Source organism: Tachyglossus aculeatus, chromosome 5 (genome assembly GCF_015852505.1).
Source record: "Tachyglossus aculeatus isolate mTacAcu1 chromosome 5, mTacAcu1.pri, whole genome shotgun sequence".
Taxonomy (NCBI): Eukaryota; Metazoa; Chordata; class Mammalia; order Monotremata; family Tachyglossidae; genus Tachyglossus; species Tachyglossus aculeatus.
Genome location: NC_052070.1, coordinates 19,280,521 through 19,303,018, shown reverse-complemented (window position 1 = coordinate 19,303,018; position 22,498 = coordinate 19,280,521). Strand labels below are relative to the sequence as shown.

Genomic DNA, 22,498 nt, shown 5'->3' with positions numbered 1-22,498 from the left:
CCGGGTATTGACTTCAGTTAACTCTAATCGACCGTTAACCACCTTAAAACATATAGCTTGTAAGTGATTCCAAGAATGTCATTAAAAACTTAATTAATTACACATTAAAGGGCCACATCAAGCTTCTTTTAATCACGTGGATATCAGAAGTTACTAAGTTTGAAGTTGCACAAGAACTTTATGAACGGTCATTATATTGCCCTGGGAAGCCAAGCAGGGAAGAGAATGATAGCTGTGCAGGCAGATATACATTTTTTTGAGTCAAAATACTTTCTTAACTGGTCGCAAAGCTGCCTCAGATCGATAGATTTAAAAAAGGCAAAGACTCCTTTTTCCACCTGTACTGCAGACTAAGACTACTAGCTTACCTGCTTTTGTGAGCACAAGAGTTTTGGATCTGAACAGTTAGGCAGGCCATTGGAGCAGTGACCATAGCATCAGAAATGAACAGCTTAAACATTCTCACCTCCCTTCCTGCCTTCATGTTGTTCTGCATCCTCATTAATGCCACAAGGAAGAGACCTGCAGAGACCTGAGGGCAGAAATGTGAAGTCAGAGGGCAGCAAAGTGTGCCCTCTCAGGTATTATTATTTAGCCCACTGTCCTGGCTCTTAAACCCATGCAACCTCTCCAGTGCAGAACAAAGTTGTACCCCAACCAATGGAAACACTTTTGCTTACTTCCAGAGATGATTAATTGTGCCAGCAGTTCTCATGATCACAGACCCAAGCACCAGACTCAGAAATAATTAAAATATTTATTAGTATGAATCAGCGAAGATTAAATCAAAAACAAATACAATTTCATGTTGTGGGTGGGGAGGCATTAGACAAGATACAACGATATCCACAACAAAGAGGAAGAAAAAATCCTAGCACATGGCTGTAGCACCCCATTAATGAAGGGGAGTGGAACCAGCCCACACAGCCCTTGCAGAAACCTAAGAGAAGAAGAGCATTTAACACGGGACAGAGCGCTGACAGGGGGTCACTGGAACCGGTTTGAACCATGACGGTGAGAAGAGCAAAATCTGTCATCAGTATTCTCAACAGGGCTAAGAGTCAGGGCCCTTTGGTTCAGAAAACTGCCCATTCCTCTATCTCCTGTGCATTCAGAGCCCTTCAACCAACCAATTCATCAATGGTATTTGTTGAGCACTTTACCTTGTGCAGAGCACTGGACTAAGCACTTGGAAGAGAACAATAGAATTGGTCCCTTAGAAGAGAGACCCATCCCCAAGGGCCCATTTTGGCTTCCCCACGTTGAAACCCTTGGTCAGAAGGAAGCATCTCGCACTGGTCTCTTGTACCGTAAACACCCCACTCTCCTCTTCCCCGACCATGTTCAGTACTGTGTTCTGGGCACAACGTCTGTACATCTATGTGTCAGATAAGCGCTTAGTACAGTGCTCTGCACACAGTAAGTGCTCAATAAATACGATTGATGATGATAATGGTTGATATCGAGGGTTCCAAATTTTCCAGTCTGCACAGCAAAACATCCTTTATGCTGATTGAAACAGCAAGTTGTCAAGGCACCTATTAAAGTCTCTTGTTTTTCACTACTTCCTATCTTTGGCCTTTCTGCTCTTCAGTGTGAAAACATCACTAACAAAATTCTCACATAGTGTACACAACAGATAGCTGTGAGCCCAGTGGCAAAGTATAACATGTCAGCATAACAAATATAAAACTATATTTACACATATGTACATACACACAGCCATACCAAAATTAGGTTCTTTTTTGAAAACAAACCTTTTAGAGAAAATAAAACTGGTCTGGGATGTGCTTAAAAAGCACATCATGTCACCTACAACTCTCTGGCTGAATGTGAAGCCACAAAGGATGCCTCAGAAAACACTGCTATTACAGTTTGTATTTCACCCTAGATGGCCCTGGAAAAGAATCTCATTCCAAAATTCAAAGCAAGTAAACTTGACTGGTAGAGCGGACCTGAGCATCTTCCGAGCAGATTCACGGAAAAATCTAGATGCTTTTGATTCAGTATCTCTCTGAATCGAGAATCTGAATGATAAAACTAGCTGTCTTCTGAGTTTTCAGTTGCTAACATCTCCCTTTCTGAGCATTTAAGAAAAAAATGATGTTTCTGATAGGATAGGTTGCTGCAGTAAGGTGAAACACTGACTGCTCTCTACTTGGACCGTGCCCTTATTCTAAAACTCTGGCTTTGGGAAACTTGGTTGGGAGGGGGACGCGGTGGTTCATCATCGTTTCGTCGGCAGTTCCCTGACGTGGCTAATTTTCCTCCTTACTCACTTGTTCAGAGGCTAACCAGAGCTCTGAGGGAGTATGAGAAAGTGAAAGGTGCGAGGAAAAATGGTATAGGCCATCTGGAAAGAAATCAGTTCAGATTCCATTTTAAAACTACAGTTCTCCCCAGAAGCATGCCCAGTTCTGTGTCCAACTGGGGTTTGATTCAGGGTTTCTGGGAGTGCTGGAAACTTGGAGAAGCCCATGAAATCTTCAGCTGGACAGACTCAGGAGGTAGCAGATGGCTTGCATAGCACCGATCAATCACATGAAGCAACTGCATCAGTCTGTGAAGGTTTAGGCGCAGTTCTGCCGAAAGCTGGAGGACGGGATGAAGAGCCCCTCCAAAGGTTGACTGTATTATTTTTGTTGAACACCAGTAAGTCAGGACACCCTCCTTGCCTTGTGTGTGACAGTGAGGGCAGGAATTTGGGAAGGGGAAGTGTGGGGCTAAAGTTCCCCAGCATTTTGGGACTACATTCAACCTAATTGTCTTTTCTCTACACACAGTACAGTCCTTTGAAAATAGTAAGCACTATACAATTCCACAATTATTATCATTATTATTATCTTCTGGGTGGCTTTTTCTCAGGTTGGCTGCTGAATTTACACTGTGAGCTTTTGGGGAACCAAGATGTGCAGGATCAAAGGCAGTACCTGTTTCCCTGCTGATAAGGCAATAGATCCCAGGAATTCCAGGCAACTATTTCCAGTGCATCTTTTTCTCCCCATTTTTCTGCCCTTTCATTGATTTTCCTGAGTCTGGAGTTTGGATGATAGTTCAATAACACTTCTTCCTGCACCGCAAGAAACGTGGCATGTGGAGCCTCGATCTAGAAGCCGCCCAGTACCTGAAAAATTAGCTATCAACTTTAATTCAGCTCTTGCTGAAGACTGGTTGAAGACTGGTTTGGGCTTAAGTTCCCCAGCATTTTGGGATATCCACACTACAAGGCCGGACTACCAGACTACCCAGAATGTTGCAGGACTTACACTGGGCCGGTCCTGAGCACGCTTCACCCAGACATGGAAATCCAAACATTTAAGTAAGCAAAATCTCACGAGCATTTGTACAAAGATGACTGGCCAGTTTATCCAGGACAGTCCCAATACTGAGCCACCAAAATGTTTTCCTAAAACTGGCTGGGAAACTCTACAAAAATCTAATTCTGCCTTGGCTAAAATGGGATTTGTGGCCTGCCTGCCTGACAAGACTCCTACCAGCCCTATGAATCTTTGAGTCTTAAAATCCCTCCAGCATGTTTGGAGTCCCAGCCCGAACCCCAAATGGCACTCTCTGACCGAATGTATTTATTTATATGAAGGTCTGTCTCCCCCTCTAGACTGTAAACTCATTGTGGGAAGGGAATGTGCTGTTATTTTGTTATATTGTACTCTCCCAAGTGCTTAGTACAGTGCTCTGCCCACAGTAAGCACACAACTGACTGATTGACTGACTGACTTACCCTAGACGTGTTGATCACCTCCATGTAAGAACTATTCATGCTGGGTCTGGTCATATTTTCTTCGCTGTCAGCCTGCTTAACACCGCACAGCCAACAAGAAGGACTTGTAGTGAGATTCACACCGGTCTTTTCTGGAATGCTAACTCCTGCTGCTGATGCAATTTGGAGTTCCTTCAGCTCAAAAGAGAGTGAGAGCCCCACAGTGATTTGCTGCCTGGCTTCTTTGCCAAAGAACTAACTCTAGAGGCAAGTTTTTCTCTTTCAACTAGCAGGTCTGGGACTCTCCAGGTGACTGGCAGCTGGTAAAGAATTTATAAACTGCCTTCAGGTGGGAAATACTCTTCTCTCATGACTGCTCCATGAATGATTTTGCAGTCATATATTCGGGGCTAGAAGCAGTACTTTTATGGTTTAAAAACAGTTTGAAAAGGCTCTGATGTTCTGCCCAACCCCCATTTCTTTCCTAAATGCTAGCTGGCAGTCCCTAGGCCTGATTCCCCTTACATTATTCCTGGATCTCAAATGAGCACTGCACTGAAGATTTTAAAGCTTTTTCCCCCATCTGAAGCCCTATCAGGTTGGCCCCTTCTAGAACATGAGGAATTAAAAAGTTGGAATGAGCACAAGACTTGGATTTGGAGGGTGCAGAGGTGAGTGGGAGGAAGAGGCAGAAGACCCCTTTGTCCCCACTCCTCCCTGTCCATCTGATTCAGATGATTACTTGATTGTTTTATTAGCAGTAGCCAAATTGGAAGCAGAGAGATCAAGGAAAAACATCTACCTCCTGGGGAGTGCGTTCTCAAGGCCGGTTCTCGGTGGAGGTCACAGTGTAGCTGTTTCAATGTTTTCTCTGGTTTCAAAACTTTTGGGGCTCCTAGTTGCCTCAATCAATCAGTGGTATTTTTTGAGTGCTTACTATCTGCAGAGCACTGTACTAAGTTCTTGGGGAAGTACAATATATAGAGCTGGTAGGCATGATCCCTCGCCCACGAGGAGCTTACGATCTGTCTCAATGGGCCCACAGCTGGCTCTCAAATTCCCCAATTCTTTCTTGAACAGGTTCTAACACGAGGTTGGGCTCCCTCAGTGGGGCAATCATCATCATCATCAATCGTATTTATTGAGCGCTTACTATGTGCAGTGTCATGCAAGCCCAGTGCTTACCTGAAAACCAAGGGCTGGCAAAGGCCAGAAGAAGCCCAAAGCAGTCTTCTGAGCATCTGCTCTCCCTTTCCTTAAAGGGGCACCGATGCCCCACGGCATTCCCGGCCTAAACATCCTACATCCCAACTCCTTGATCTCCATCTTCAGAACCCTATCCCTCTCCGGGCACTGTGCCCTAGTGGAAAAAGCACAGGCCTGGGATTCAGAGGACTTGAGTTCTAATCTTGGCTCTGCCACCTGCTTGCTGTGTGACTTTGGGCAAGCCACTTAACTTCTCTGTGCCTCAGTTTCCTTATCTGTAAAATGGAGATCCAGTACCTGTTCTTTCCCATCCCTCCCAACCCAACTGTGAGCCCCTTGAGGGACAGGGACTACATTCAACCTAACTGTCTTTTCTCAACACACAGTACAGTCCTTTGAAAATAGTAAGCACTATACAATTCCACAATTATTATCATTATTATTATCTTCTGGGTGGCTTTTTCTCAGGTTGGCTGCTGAATTTACACTGTGAGCTTTTGGGGAACCAAGATGTGCAGGATCAAAGGCAGTACCTGTTTCCCTGCTGATAAGGCAACAGATCTCAGGAATTCCAGGCAACTATTTCCAGCGCATCTTTTTCTCCCCATCTCTCTGCCCTTTCATTGATTTTCCTGAGTCTGGAGTTTGGAAGATAGTTCAGTAACACTTCTTCCTGCACCGCAAGAAACGTGGCATGTGGAGCCTCGATCTAGAAGCCGCCTAGTACCTGAAAAATTAGCTATCAACTTTAATTCAGCTCTTGCTGAAGACTGGTTGAAATTCCTGCAGAGGAACGGCACCAAAGTATTTAGGTGAAGCCAGGGCATGAGAAAAATATCCTGTCTGAGAGTTTAAGGCTCAGATCTCACCTCCTCCTGGGCCCCTTTTCTCCATTCAAATGAGAAAGCAGAAATGTGACTGCTTTCCTATGATATTTTCGTGTTGGAGGGATTTCACAGAATATCTCTAAAACATCTTTCCTCGTGCCTTACCCCCAAAATAAAAGCCACTGTTTTGTTTTGTTTTTTTAAGACGGGAACTTGGTATAGTCTAATTCAGTAATCTGGCAGGATGATGGAGAGTTTACACGAAATCCCATCCAGGGATGGCTTCTGCTCTTCTTGCCTGCATGTTTCTCCTGGGGCCGGGCTGGGGATCAGAGCCTTCCCAAAGCAGGTTACTGAGTCCCGGGGAGGGGGAAGCCCCTCGATCAGCACAGGGGTTGAATGGTTATGTCGGTTCTTCAAGGGCATCTGGTCGGGTTGGGTGGAGTCAGCAGCACCGGCGACTGGTCTGCACCGTTGTCGTTCCCAGGCGGATTGTTCCGTTGTTGCCATTTTCATGCGGATCCAAGGGTGGGATCTGGCGACCTAGAATATACGAAGACAAGATACAGCTCTCTGCGGGAGGGCAAAAAAACCCCACCTCCCGGTCCGGTCCGTGCCTTCGAACAGAGCGACCCCACCTGCTCAGAGATACCTCCGCTGAGGAATGTCAAGGGAAAATCCCAGGAGGGAGGGGACCCCCGATAATAATTACAGTACTGTAAAGCGCTTACTATGTGTCAAACACAGTTCTAATAATAATAATAATGATGGCATTTGTTAAGTGCTTACTATGTGCAAAGCACTATTCTAAGCCCTGGGGAGGTTACAAGGTGATCAGGTTGCCCCACGGGGGGCTCACAGTCTTCATCCCCATTTTACAGATGAGGGAACTGAGGCACGGAGAAGTTAAGTGACTCGCCCAAAGTCACACAGCTGACAATTGGCAGAGTCGGAATTCGAACCCATGACCTCTGACTCCAAAGACTGTGCTTTTTCCACTGAGCCATGCTGCTTCTAAGTACTGGGGTAGATACACTGTCCCTGTCCCACATGGAGCTCATGGTCTTAATCTCCATGTTACAGATGAGGTATAACTGAGGCACAGAGAATTGAAGTGACTTGCCCAAGGTCACACAGCAGAAAAGTGGTGGAGCAGGGATTAGTACCCATGTCTTTCTGACTCCCAGCCCCGTGCTTGCCCCATTAAGCCACGCTGCTTCTGCTCTGCACACAGTAAGCGCTCAATAAATACGATTGAATGAATCCGATGTCACCAGAAACAGGGTGGTTGGCCCAGGCTCTACCTCTCTCCAGCTCTCACCCCTTCGGCATCCAGCGCTTAATAATAATAATAATAATGGTATTTGTTAAGCGCTTACTATGTGCAAAGCACTGTTCTAAGCGCTGGGGGGATACAAGGTGATCAGGTTGTCCCACTTGGGGCTCACAATCTTAATCCCCATTTTACAGATGAGGTAACTGAGGCACAGAGAAGTGAAGTGACTTGCCCAAAGTCACACAGCTGACAATTGCCGGAGCTGGGATTTGAACTCATGACCTCTGACTCCAAAGCCCGTGCTCTTTCCACTGAGCCACGCTGCTTAAAACAGCGCTTTGCACATAGTAAGTGCTTAATAAATGCCATCATTATTATTATTATTATAATCATGGGGAAGAACTAAGCAGGAGCCCATTGTTGGGTAGGGATTGTCTCTATTTGTTGCCGAATTGTACTTTCCAAGCGCTTAGTACAGTGCTCTGTATTCATTCATTCATTCCATCGTATTTATTGAGCACTTACTGTGTGCAGAGCACTGTACTAAGCGCTTGGGAAGTACAAGTGTGCAACATATATTGCACACAGTAAGTGCTCAATAAATACCACTGAATGAATGAATGAGGAACGGCTTCCCTGGTGTGCTGCCGTGCCTTGAAAGCTGAGGCAGGAGGGAGGGTCGCAGTGGGTCGTACCATCCCACAAACCCATTTCTCTCCCTCCCATCCGCCATGGCTCCCTGGTCGTATTCCACTTTACCAACCTCCCCTTACTTAGCCCACTTCATTTCATTTCATTTAATCGTATTTATTGAGCGCTTACTGTTTGCAGAGCACTGTACTAAGCGCTTGGGAAGGACAATTCGGCAACAAAGAGAGACCCTCCCTGCCCACAGCGGGCTCACAATCTACAAGGGGGGAGACAGACAACAAAACAGGCATTAGAGCAGCAGCGTGGCTCAGTGGAAAGAGCCCGGGCTTTGGAGTCAGAGGTCATGGGTTCCAATCCCGACTCCGCCAACTGTCAGCTGCGTGACTTTGGGCAAGTCATCCAACTTCTCTGGGCCTCAGTTCCCTCATCTGCAAAATGGGGATAAAGACTGTGAGCCCCCCGTGGGACAACCCGATCACCTTGTAACCTCCCCAGCGCCTAGGACAGTGCTTGGCGCACAGCAAGCGATTAATAAATGCCATTATTATTATTATTATCATCATTACAGATGAGATAAACTGAGGCCCAGAGAAGTGAAGTGACTTGCCCAAAGTCAGCCACTTCAGGGTAGACCTTGTGCGTTACGACCAGGGAATGCATCTACCAACTCTGTTATAATGTACTCTTCCAAACTCTTATCACAATGCTCTGAACACATTAAGTGCTCAATAAATACCATTGATTGATTGATGTGCATAATGGGATTTGTATTTTTGCCCTAATGGTCTGACTGTTGTTAGTTTGCCCTAACTGTTGTGTTTCTTAGCCTTATGGAACCCACTGGGGTGAGGCCCAGCGAAGGTGGGGTCGTGTCTCTGGGACCTGTGGCTTTCTGATGCCTGTTTGGCCTCGGGAAGGGCTGGAGAGCCTTTCTGAATTGCCAGTCTGCAGCTGAAACCTCCTTTCGGCTTTTTCAGAAGCAGATCGATTGCCAGAACATTCGCTCACCCTCCGCTTTCCTCTCCGCAGCACTGCCAACTGAACACCAATAATAATAATAATGATGATGGCATTTACTAAGCGCTTACTATGTGCAAAGCACTGTTCTAAGCACTGCGGTAGATTCAAGGTGATCAGGTTGTCCCATGGGGGGCTCACAGTCTTAATCCACATTTTACAGATGAGGTAACTGAGGCACAGAGTAGTTAAGTGACTTGCCCAAAATCACACAGCTGACAATTGGCAGAGCTGGGATTTGAACCCGTGACCTCTGACTCCCAAGCCCCTGCTCTTACCACTGAGCCACGCCGCTTCTCATGATCCTTTAGTAAGGCACAGGATGGGGAACATTAAAGATAACGCATACGCAGATTAATTTAGATCCACGGAAAACTGGACTCGGTTTACTTGCTTGGGCGATAGGTACAAATTGAGAACGGGAATGAATGAAAGGAAATGAAGAAAAGTGGTCATCTTTGACCGTGAGGCCTGAGAGAAAGGTTCAGTATTAGAGTTGCTGGGCAGGTGGGCAGCTAGAACAGACTCTGGGCCTGGTGAGCCAGTCTGTCAATGGTATTTGTTGAGCGCTTACTGTTCATTCATTCAATCGTATTTATTAAGCGCTTACTGTGTTCAGAGTACTGTACTAAGTGCTTGGGAAAGCACAATACAACAATAAAGAGTGACAATCCCTGCCCAGAACAAGCTCACAGTCCGTACAGGGCACTCACTGTACTGGGCGCTTGGGACAGTACAATATATCAATATAACTGACACATTTCCTGCCCACAGCGAGCTTACAGTCTAGAGGAAGGAGTACCTGGTGCCTGTAAGCACGGCGCAAATCAAATTTCCAGTCACGCATGTGCTGCTACTGGTGGAAGAGTAGTCAAAGAGATCCCCAAAGAGCCACAAGACCAACAGGAAATTCTTGGGCTCTGCCTCCCCTTGATATTTCAGTAATTCTGGAGCATTAGTGGCCAGCACACAAGAAATCCCCCACGCTATAAAGTAGCCAATCAGTGAACAATTTTCCTCAGCTGCTCACAAGAGTAAAGGGAATTTTTGTTGTTGTTTTATGCTTTTTTAATGGTATTTGTTAAGCACTTATTATGCGCCAGGTACTGAACTCAGCACCGAGGAAGATACAAACTAATCAGGTTGGAGGCAGTCCACGCTCACAGTCTGAATCCCCGTTTTACAGATGAGGTAACTGAACCACAGCAAAGTTGAGTGAGAAGCAGCATGGCCCCAGAGAATAGAGCACGGGCCCTTCGGGAGTCAGAAGGTCCTGAGTTTTAATCCCAGGTCCTTCATTTGTCTGCTGTGTGACCTCGGGCAAGTAACTTAACTTCTCTGGGCCACAATTACCTCGTCTGTAAAATGAAGATTAAGGCTGTGAACCCCAAGTGGGACATGGACTGTGTCCATGTGCTTAGTACAGTTCTTGGCACACGGTAAGCATTTAATAAATATCATAAAAAATAGAAGTTGAAAGATTTGCCCAAGGTTTCACACTAGGCAAGCAGAAGAATTAAGACTAGAACTAGCCCTGTGCTCTTTCTACTGACACTGCCTCAGGATGGGAGTTTGTTCCCCTGCTCCTGGGTTTAGATACATAGTGACTTTCTGTGGGTTTATCACCCGATCCATTTACTGAGAGGCTGGAATTCCTTTCTGGTGATCTCTTGGCAGAAAAGTCTGTCTTGCCTGATGCACATACTTCTGTAGTTTTTCCTCTCTGGATTCATGACATTGACCCTAGAACTCCTAAGACATCATTCCTCCAATTAGAACACACACCATCTGGGCAAGTTTAAATCAAAAAATGAGATGACTTTTTGGTTATGCGTCCCAAACTCCATATTTTTATATGCAGCTTAAGGAGGAGGACATGAAGAACATTTTGTTTAGTTTTTACTAGCACATTACACTGGGAGGCTTCAAAAATGCTGAAATCCATCCAGATAGAATTGTGTGCCGGCTTCTCTCTCAGCACCAATTGCCTTACTCTGGGCCAACACATCTACTTGAATGAGGGGCTGCAGAGTATGGCTTGGGGGTTTATGTACTAATAAGTTTTTTTTTTTCTGAATTTAGAAGTGCTTGACAGAGCTGGCCTTTGGCAGGAAGAGAGACAGAGAGACAGTGAATGAACATTCTCTTGCCCACAGGATCTCAGATTTTATTATGGTACTTTTTAAGTGATTACTATGTGCCAAGCACCATTCTAAGCGCTGGGGTGGATATCATCATCATCATCAATCGGATTTATTGAGTGCTTACTATGTGCAGAACACTGTACTAAGCGCTTGGGAAGTACAAAATGGCAACATATAGAGACAGTCCCTACCCAAAAGTGGGCTCACAGTCTAAAAGGGGGAGAGTTATAAGATATAAGTTAATCAAGTTGTACACAGTCCCTGTCTCACATAGGGCTCACACTCTTATCCCCATTTTGCAGATGAGGTAACTGAGGCCCAGAGAAGTGAAGTGACTTGCCCAAGGTGACAGAGCGGTCATGTGGACAGAGCCAACATTAGAATCCAGGTCCTTCTGACTCTCGGGCCTGTACTCTATCCACTAAGCCACGCTGCTTCTCACCAGATTTCCACCTAGACCCTTTCACCCACCCCTGGTTGATATTGGTCCCGTCAGAGACGAAAGTGGCTTGAGTGTTGTAGAGGGAGCATTAACATCCATTAGCAATTCATTCAATCGTATTTATTGAGCGCTTACTGTGTGCAGAGCACTGTACTAAGCGCTTGGGAAGTACAAGTTGGCAACATATAGAGACGGTCCCTACCCAACAGCGGGCTCACAGTCTAGAAGGGGGAGACAGACAACAAAACCAAACATATTAACAAAATAAAATAAATAGAATAAATATGTACAAATAAAATAGAGTAATAAATACATACAAACATATATACATATATACAGGTGCTGTGGGGAGGGGAAGGAGGTAAGGTGGTGGGGATGGGGAGGGAGAGGAGGGGCAATGACTTTTTTATGGTTTTTGTTAATAATAATGTTGGTATTTGTTAAGCACTTACTATGTGCCAAGCACTGTTCTAAGCACTGGGGTAGATACAGGGTAATCAGGTTGTCCTACATGGGGCTTACAGTTTTCATCATCAATCGTATTTATTGAGCGCTTACTGTGTGCAGAGTACTAAGCGCTTGGGAAGTACAAGTTGGCAACATATAGAGACAGTCCCTACCCAACAGATGAGGGAACTGAGGCACAGAGAAGTTAAGTGACTTGCCCAAAGTCACACAGCAGATAAGTGGCAGAGCCGGGATTAGAACCCATGACCTCTGACTCCCAAGCCTGGGCTCTTTCCACTGAGCCACACTGCTTCTCTAGACTCTTGGGTGCCAGGCACTGTACTAAGCGCTGGAGTAGATACAAGATTATGAGTTTGGACACAGTCCCTCTCCCACATGGAGCTCACAGTCTTAATCCCCATTTTAGAGATGAGGTAACTGAGGCCCAGAGAACTGAAGTGACTTGCCCAAGGTCACACAGCAGACAAAATGGCAGAGCCGGGATTAGAACCAAGTCCATCTGACCTCCAGCCCCATGCTCTACCCACGAGGCCAAGACGCTTCTCAGACCCACGATTTCTCCAGCCTTGGGTTCTGCCTTCAAGAGTAGCAACAGAATAATAATAATAATAATAATAATAATAATTTTGGTATTTGTTAAGCGCTTACTATGTGCAAAGCACTGTTCTAAGCACTAGGGAGGATACAAGGTGATCAGGTTGTCCCATGTGGGACTCACAATCTTAATCCCCATTTTACAGATGAGGTAACTGAAGCACAGATAAGTTAAGTGACTTGCCCAAGGTCACACAGCTGACAAGCGGCAGAGCCGGGATAATAATAATAATAATAATAATGGCATTTGTTAAGCGCTTACTATGTGCAAAGCACTGTTCCAAGCGCTGATGATTAGATGATAAGGGATGATTAGAGAATGATTAGAGGCACTATATGGTGACTCCCAGAGTCAAGAAGCTGGGACAGCACGGAATGGGGCACCGGTACAATAATAATAATAATAATAATGATGGCATTTATTAAGTACTTACTATGTGCCAAGCACTGTTCTAAGCGCTGGGGAGGTTACAAGGTGATCAGGATGTCCCACGGGAGGCTCACAGTCTTAATCCCCATTTTACAGATGAGGTAACTGAGGCCCAGAGAAGTGAAGTGACTTGCCCAAAGTCACACAGCTGACAGTTGACGGAGCCGGGATTTGAACCCCTGACCTCTGACTCCAAAGCCCGGGCTCCTTCCGCTGAGGAACGCTTAAATAGCAGTGTGCCTGTTCTAGTTTGAATAATTTCGAAGCAGACTTTTTTTTCCTTTCACGCTGGGCCGAGCTGGGTGGAACAGGGACATCCCGGTGTTTTGGGGTCGCGGATGTGTGTGCCCAGGGCAGACACCGGCCTGTGCTCTGCACATAGTAAGCGCTCTGCACATAGTAAGCGCTCAATAAATACGATTGATTGATTGATTGACACCGGCAGTGCCATCTGCTCTCCCCCCAAGCCGGCGTGGCTCCAGCTGGGGCTCAGAGGTCGCTCTGAGGCGGAGACTGGGGAAGCCTCCCTACGCTCCTGCTACCCTGCTGCTAGGGGAAGCAGCATGGCTCAGTGGAAAGAGCACGGGCTTTGGAGTCAGAGGTCAGGGGTTCAAATCCCGCTCCGCCAACTGTCAGCTGTGTGACTTTGGGCAAATCACTTCACTTCTCTGTGCCTCACTTACCTCATCTGTAAAATGGGGATTAAGACTGTGAGCCCCCTGTGGGACAACCTGATTGCCTTGTAACCTCCCCAGCGCTTAGAACAGTGCTTTGCACTCTCCATCCCCCCCCATCTTACCTCCTTCCCTTCCCCACAGCACCTGCATATATGTATATATATGGAGAAGCAGCGTGGCTCTAGTGGAAAGAGCATGGGCTTTGGAGTCAGAGGTCGTGGGTTCAAATCCCAACTCTGCCACTTGTCAGCTGTGCGACTTTGGGCAAGTCACTTCACTTCCCTGGGCCTCAGTTCCCTCATCTGTAAAATGGGGATGAAGACTGTGAGTCCCACGTGGGACAACCTGATTACCTTGTATCTACCCCAGCGCTTAGAACAGTGCCTTGCACATAGTAAGCACTTAACAAATACCAACATTTATTTATTTTATTTATTTATATGTTTGTACATATTTATTACTCTATTTATTTTTCTTGTACATATCTATTCTATTTATTTTATTTTGTTGGTACGTTTGGTTTTGTTCTCTGTCTCCCCCTTTTAGACTGTGAGCCCACTGTTGGGTAGGGACTGTCTCTATATGTTGTCAACTTGTACTTCCCAAGCGCTTAGTACAGTGCTCTGCACACAGTAAGCGCTCAATAAATACGAATGATTGATTGATTGATAGTAAGTGCTTAATAAATGCCATCATCATTATTATTATTATTATTACCCTCTGCTCTCTCACCTGACAGGACATAACCTCCAGTCCGGTCTGGGATCGGAGTCCCCTTGTCCTCACTGCAAGCAGAGGGAGCCGGACTCTCGGCCCCGGTTATAATCATAATAATGGTAATTATAATGGTAATTATTATTATTATTAGGGTGAGCCAGAGTCTCTGCTCTGCTTTGAAATGCCCTGCCTCATTTCTCCCTCTTCAAGCTCCCATGGGCAATGCCTGGCCTTCCCACAAGGGCCAGGAACCTTCAAAGGCCCTCATTCTGATACGCTTAGTACAGTGCTCTGCACATAGTAAGCGCTCAATAAATACGATTGATGATGATGATGATTCTGATATGAATCCATTTTATTTCATCTTGATGATTGCCCTTCTGGAAAAGCCAAACTACAGGTTAGGAGTGTTACCTAACCTCCTAGACTTTCCCTCCACAGGCCCTGATGTTCCAACTAGTAACCCACATATAAGGGTCTTAAGGTTAATCTTTCCATTGTTCATATTCCTTTAAGTCTTTGACATGCCCTTGCTAAACAAGGGGAGCAGAGATATAGCATTTCCAGCAGCATGGCCTCGTGGATAGAGCATGGGCCTGGGAGTATGAAGGATCTGGGTTCTAGTCCTGGCTCCACAACTTGCCTGCTGGGGTGACCTTAGGCAAGTCACTTAAATTCTCTGTTTGTTGGATATTAATAATAATAATAATGACATTTATTAAGCGCTTACTATGTGCAGAGCACTGTTCTAAGCGCTGGGGATGTTACAAGGAGATCAGGTTGTCCCACAGGGGACTCATCATCATCATCATCAATCGTATTTATTGAGCACTTACTATGTGCAGAGCACTGTACTAAGCGCTTGGGAAGGCTCACAGTCTTCATCCCCATTTTACAGATGAGGGAACTGAGGCCCAGAGAACTTAAGTGACTTGCCCAAAGTCACACAGCTGACAATTGGCAGGCAGGGATATTAAGACTGTGAACCCCATGCGGGACAGGAACTGTGTCCAGTCGATTTGCTTGAATCCACCCCAGCACTTAGTAGAGTCTCATACATAGTAAGAACTTAATGAATAATTATTATGAGTAGCAGTAGTAGTAGTAGTATTCGAGCCTAAATCTGTTATATCGCACAATTCTCTTTTTAATTTTGCACAGCCACTAGAAGAAATGTCCTATTCGTCCTAATCTCTCCTTAGTTTCAGGTGACAGCTCTAGCTCACTTCTGGGCTTTTATGATTTTGATTCTGAGGTGACTTTGGTCTGTTTGTGTGTGTGTTGCTTTTTACATGCGAGCGAACTGAGTAGGAAGGCTACACTTTAAAGTTTTGGATCTCATATCTAAGTAATTACAGATTGAGAAAATACTGAATTTAAAAAATAATTTTTTTTTACAAAGCTACACTATAAGCTCACTATAAGCTCCCTTATACTGCAGGGAAAGTGTTGCTAATTCTGTTGTATTCAAGTGCTAATTCAAGCACTTAATAGAGTGGTATGCACATAGTAAGCTCTCAATAAATAAAATTGATTGAAGGCCAAGAAATTAAAGTCTTGAACTTCATATGTATAGGGTAAAAAACATGTGTGCTAGTTTCTGGTCATATAATTTGATGAGGGTCAACAGACTGGCTCCTTTGAACACAGAGGAATTTTTCTTCTCCAGACTGGGTTATTTCACCTCCTAATCCATTTGGGTCATTTTAGCAACTAGTAGACTTGCGGGGACAAAGAAGGCTCCTTCTATGTTCATTATCCCCATCGTTATTGTCATCATTTTGACTATTGGTATTTTTCTTACTCATTTCTTTCTGGTTTCCACTGTGTGTGCATTATATTCTTCTGATACACATGTTCTCTTCCACTAAGATTGTGAGTCTTTTTATGTTCCAGGCCCAATATTTTCATTTGTTTTCCTTACAATAATAATAATATTAATGATTGTATTTGTTAAGCGCTTACTATGTGCCAAGCACTCTACTAAGTGCTGGGGTGGATACAAAGAATTCAGGTTGGACACAGTCCCTGCTCTGCATGGGGCTCACAGTCTTCATCCCCATTTTACAGATGAAGTGAGGCACAGAGAAGTTAACTGACTTGCCCAAGACCACACAGCAGACAAGTGGTGGAACCGCGACCCCCACATATGGCACAGTGTTTTGCACTCACTAATCAATCAATCAATCAATGGTATTTATTGAGCACTCACTGTTTGCACAGCACTGTACTAACCACTGGAGAACACAGGTTAGGTTGTACACAGTCCATGTCCCATGTGGGGCTCTCAGTTTTAATCCCTATTTTACAGATGAGGTAACTGAGGCACCAGGAAGTGAGGTGATTTGCCCAAGATCACACAGTAGACAAGTGGCGGAGCCAGGATTAGAACCCAGGACCTTCTGACTTCCGGGCCTGTGCTCTTTCCGGTAGGCCACACTGCAATAGAACAGAGTTGGTAAATATAAGGATAATAAGAGGCCATCCAATCTAGCCTTCTAATATACCTACAGGCTGATAAATGACCAGTCATTCAGGGCAGAGCATGCCTTGTTCCTTTCTTAGAGATTCCCCAGGATGGTCATTCCACAAGCCCCATCTGTAGCCCATTTCAGTGTCTTTTCATCCCGAGTCAAGATACTCTTCTGTATGTCCAGCTGAAATTCCTCCTGTTTTAATTTACGGTAATTCCTTCCTGTTTGGGTCTCAGTGACTTGAAGAGGAACAGCCAGTTTCCTCCACCCTTCTCTAACTTGAAGGCCACTAATCAATCAATCAGTCAGTGGTATTTATTGAGCACTTAGGGTATGCAGAACACTGTAATAAGCACTTGGGAGGCTACAGTACAGCAGAGTTGGTAGACATGTTTCCTGACCACAAGCACCTTATAGTCTAAAAGGGGAAATAGCCATTAAAATAAATTCATAAATTTCAGATGTTTACCTTTTTCCACTCCTGGTCCCTGCTACCCTTAGTTTTCTCTTCTCATAGTTAAACAACCCACTTCCTTTTATTTTTCATCATAGAGCCTATTTCCATCCCTTTAATCACTTTGCAGACCCCTACCCCATTTTTCTATCTCCATTTGAGACTATAAGCATCTTATGGGCAGGAATCATGTCTACTAATTGTACTGCACTTGGGAAAATATTGTACTTTCCCAAGAGTTTAGTACAGTGCTCTGCACCCCGTAAGCGTTCAATAAATGCCACTGATGGATTGATTGAGAGTGCAGGGCCCTATAATGGACTATGTAGCATTCCAAAGGGGTCTGATTAATGTAAAGGAGTACTTTCTGACTCTTCTATACACTTTTTCTTGTGCGCTATCCCAGGACCTCCCTATTTTTTTTAATAACACCACAGTGCCGGCCAACCATAACTCCCAGAATGTTTTCTATTTTATTTGTGCTTTGCAGGTCTCCATAAATCAATCAATGAATATCAATCAATTGCACTTATTTGAGTGCCTATGATCTACAGAGCACTGTACTAAGATTGTGGGAGAATATGCTAGAGTTAGAAGACAAAATCCTTGCCCTCAAGAAGCTTACAGTTTAGTGGATTATACCACCTCTAGCCTTTCCCCCTCCTGTATTCATCATGTTTGTTATATGCCCATCAATCATCATCATCATCAATCGTATTTATTGAGCGCTTACTATGTGCAGAGCACTGTACTAAGCGCTTGGGAAGTACAAATTGGCAACATATAGAGACAGTCCCTACCCAACAGTGGGCTCACAGTCTAAAAGGGGGAGACAGAGAACAAAACCAAACATACTAACAAAATAAAATAAATAGGATAGATATGTACAAGTAAAATAAATAAATAAATAAATAAATAGAGTAATAAATATGTATCAATGCACCTAACTGCAAACTTACTCTAGTCCCAGCCATTTTAAATTTCCTTCCATTTCTGCAGGACCATTATCCCGTTTAGCTAAGTCACTCTGGATCCTACTTCAGTCTTCAAAATGATTAGCTCCAGCCCTCCCTCTCCCCCCTGTCAGTGTCATTTACAAATCTGATGAGTGTCATCTTAATTCTTTCTTGCAGATTGTCAATTAAAAGACTGAACAGAGCCAATAGTAGTAATAGTAGTAGTAGTAATAATAATAATAGTGGTATTTGTCAATAAGCACTGGGGAAGATACAAGTTAATCAGGTAGGATACAGTCCCTGCCCCATGTAGGGCTCGCAGCCTAAGAAGGAGGGAGAACATGTTTTGAGTCCACATTTTACAGATGAGAAAACTGAGGCTCAGAAAAGAAGGTCTGATGCCTCTGTGTCACCATTCATCGCACCGTCTATTCTGTCCCTGAGACATGGGGGTTTGGCCTCTGAGCCACCTGGGCACCTGCCTTAGCATTTCCCCAACTTGTCGGCAAGGATGCCAAGTGGGATGGAATTAATTGCCTCACTGAAGCCTATTTAGATCCCATCTCTTGCTTCTCCCTCATCTAAGTCACCCAGCACTCTGTCAGCAGAAGAGCTTAAATTAATCTGGTTTGATTGGCTCTCCACAAGTTGGTTGCTTCCTAGTCTTTGTTGCTCTTTTAGGTGACTGCAAATTGATTTGCTATAATGCCTGTTTCCTCTGAAGGGAATTAACGTAAGTACAACATAAGCAGAATAAACACCAGATCCCATGTAGGAAAAATGTCAAAATCAATTTTGTCCTTGAACTATTTTGGCAGCTATAGGCCCTTTCATTGCTGCCTCCTTGTGTTCACCCATGAAGCAAAAGTGGCTAATATCTAGTGTAATTATTATTAATAATAATTATAATAATAGTATTTGTTAAGCACTTACTAAGTGCCAGGCACTGTACTAAGTGCTGGGGTAGGGGGGATGTGTGCATTTATTAGCAACACTCTTTGCTCCACTGCCGCTAACCTCCTCACTGTTCCTCGTTCTCGTCTGTCCCGCCATCGACCCCCGGCCCACGTCCACCCCCTGGCCTGGAATGCCCTCCCTCCGCACATCCGCCAAGCTAGCTCTCTTCCTCCCTTCAAAGCCCTACTGAGAGCTCACCTCCTCCAGGAGGCCTTCCCAGACTGAGCTCCCTTTTTCCTCTCCTCCTCCCCATCCCCCCAGCCTACCTCCTTCACCTCCCCACAGCACTTGTATACATTTGTACAGATTTATCACTCTATTTATTTTACTTGTACATATTTACTATTCTATTTATTTTATTTTGTTAATATGTTTTGTTTGGTTGTCTGTCTCCCCCTTCTAGACCGTGAGCCCATTGTTGGGTAGGGACCATCTCTATATGTTGCCAACTTGTACTTCCCAAGCACTTAGTACAGTGCTCTGCACACAGCAAGCGCTCAATAAATATGACTGACTGACTGAATGAATGAATATTTATTTTGTTAATGATGTGCATTATAGCTATAATTCTATTTGTTCTGACGATTTTCACACCTGTCTACCTGTTTTGTATTGTTTTCTTTCTCCCCCTTCTAGACTGTGAGCCCGTTGTTGGGTAGGGACCATCTCCATATGTTGCCAACTTGCACTTCCCAAGCACTTAGTACAGGGCTCTGCACACAGTAAGCACTCAATAAATATGATTGAATGAATGAATACAAGATAATTGGGTTGGACACAGTCCCTGTCCTACAACGGGCTCACAGTCTTAATCCCCATTTTACAGATGAGATAACTGAGGCACAGAGAAGTGAAGTGACTTGTCCAAAGTTACACAGCAGACAAGTGGCAGAGCCGGGATTAGAACCAAGGTCCTTCTGTCTCCTGGGCCTGTGCTCTATCCATTAGGCCATGCCGCTTCCATTTTAATTAGATAAAAGGGAAGTGATGAGTTGTAATTTAACTCATGCGATTTTAGAATCTCATCTTACCAGGCACCCCCATGCCTCACTGTATGAATCTGTGCATTCAACCTCTTCAGCCAAACTCTACACTTGTTCAGCTCAGAGCCTCCCTCTCTGGACTAAGAGTAGAATATTGTCCACCCCTGGAAGACTTGGAAAACTTACTAAACACAACTGGTTCATAAAAATAGAGGGAAAAAAGGGAAAGAAATAGACATGAGTATTTGCCCAACTGCAAAGATGTAAATTGAACTGAAACCTCCTGAGGCATATTAGAGAACATATAGAGCAAGTAAGGAAAACAAGCGTGGCTCAGTGGAAAGAGCACGGTCTTGGGAGTCAGAGGTCATGGGTTCTAATCCCGGCTCCGCCACATGTCTGCTGTGTGACCTTGGGCAAGTCACTCAACTTCTCTGAGCTTCAGTTACCTCACCTGTAAAATGGGGATTGAGACTGTGAGCCCCACATGGGACAACCTGATCACCTTGTATCCCCCCCAGCACTTACAACAGTGCTTTACACATAGTAAGCGCTTAACAAATGCCATTATTATTATTATTATTATTATTATCTGTTTGCCCTAAGCAAAAATATGGAAGCCCCAAAAACAAAATGCAGGAAAATGAAAGAGAGTGATGTTGAGAAATGACTAAAGACGAGTGAGGAATGCAAACAAAGTGCCAGTGTAGAGTCAGAGCATGCGCAGGAAGTGGCTGAAGGCCCACCACCCAAGAAGAGAAAATTAACAGCTGTGACTAAACATGCGATTTCCTTTCATTTTTGTTCTATACTGGAATCTGTTAGCTACCAAGTCCCGGGCTGGAACTCAAATGCATGTGCTGTCCCTCACGGAATTTCAGAAGAAACAGTTAAGGGCCTGCCTGCTCCATTTCAAGGCTATCTGCTTTCTTTCAGGAAAATTGAACCATAAAAATATTTATAATGTTTCACAATCGGGTCCATTTCACAATCCAAACCTTACTAAAAATGACCCAAGGCGGGTAATCAGGAAGACTTGTTACTGAGTATAGATATCAGCAGGACAGGAGACTTATAGATGATACTCCAGACTTGCTCAGATGGTTTGAAAACTTCTTGTTCTCTCCCAGCTCCCAGTGCTCCTCCCCACCCCCGCCAGCCTCGTCCTGCCATGTGAATAATGTTGCTTCAGCATTTTAGTCAGGTGATCTGGGCATCACAATGTTACATATCTAATAATAATAATAATAATGATGGTATTTGTTAAGCGCTTATTATGTGCCAAGCACTGTTCTAAGGGCTGGGGTAGATACAAGGTAATCAGGTTGTCCCACGTGGGGCTCACAGTCTCCATCCTCACTTGACAGATGAGGTAGCTGAGGCACAGAGAAGACAAGTGACTTGCCCAATGTTGCACAGCTAAATGGCAGAGTTGGGATTGGAACCCACGACCTCTGACTCCCAAGCCCGTGCTCTTTCCACTAAGCCACGCTGCTTCTCTTAGCCATGCTGTTTAACAAATTGCCATAATATTTTTATTATATCTCCATGGCTTCTTTGCCAAATAATAATAATAATAATAATGGTATGTGTTAAGCACTTACTATGTGCCACACTGTTCTAAGCACTGGTGTAAATACAAGGTAATTAGATTGTCCCACTTGGGACTCACAATCTTAATCCTCATTTTACCGATGAGGTAACAGGCAAAGAGAAGTTAAGTGGCTTGGTCAAGGTCATACAGCCGACAAGTGGTGGAGTCAGGATTAGAACCCATGTCCTCTGATTCCCAAGCCCATGCTCCTTCCACTAAGCCAAAATGTTCTGGTATGTTACATGGTATGTCTGCTGGCAGTCCAAATTCGAACCTACAAGCAAAGATGTGGACTCATTTGGCTCTGTTGGAGACTTTTTTGTTACTGGTATTTCTTAAGTGCTTACTGTGTGCCAGACACTGTAGTAAGTGCTGGGGTAGATACAAGTTAATCAGGTTGGACATAGTACATGTCCCACAACCAGACTGTGAGCCCACTGTGGGCAGGGATTGTCTCTATTTGTTGCTGAACTGTACTTTCCAAGAACTCAGTACAGTGCTCTGCACACAGTAAGCACTCAATAAATACGACTGAATGAATGAATGAATTTTAAAGATGAGGCAACAGAGCACAGAGAAGTTAAGTGACTTGCCCAAGGTTACACAGCAGACCAGTGACTCCCAACCCCATGTTCTATCCACTAGGCCATGCTGCTTCTCACAAGGCCACACAATAGACAAGTGGCAGAGCCTGTGGTCTATCCACAAACGACGCTACTTCTTTCAGTGCTTAGAACAGTGCTTGGCACATAGTAAGAGCTTAACAAATTCCATCATTATTATTATTATGTACTTTCATGTACTTCAGTTCCCTCATCTGGAAAATGAGGATAAAATGCCTCCCTCTTAGGCTGTGAGCCCCTTGTGGAACACAGATTGGGTCCAATCTGATTACTTTGAACCTACTACCAGT

The 22,498-nt window shown here is 44.5% G+C and overlaps 1 protein-coding gene across 1 annotated transcript in view; it reads right to left on the bottom strand.

The window, feature by feature from the left end:
* Nucleotides 1-5,940: 5,940 nt before the first annotated feature.
* RAB31 (RAB31, member RAS oncogene family) overlaps nucleotides 5,941-22,498 on the bottom strand; it is a 190,912-nt gene continuing 174,354 nt past the window's right edge. Inside the window, exon 7 of the mRNA XM_038746749.1 lies at nucleotides 5,941-6,294. Within this exon, the coding sequence (XP_038602677.1) occupies nucleotides 6,197-6,294 (98 nt within the window). The 3' untranslated portion in view covers nucleotides 5,941-6,196. The remainder of the gene's footprint in view (nucleotides 6,295-22,498) is intronic.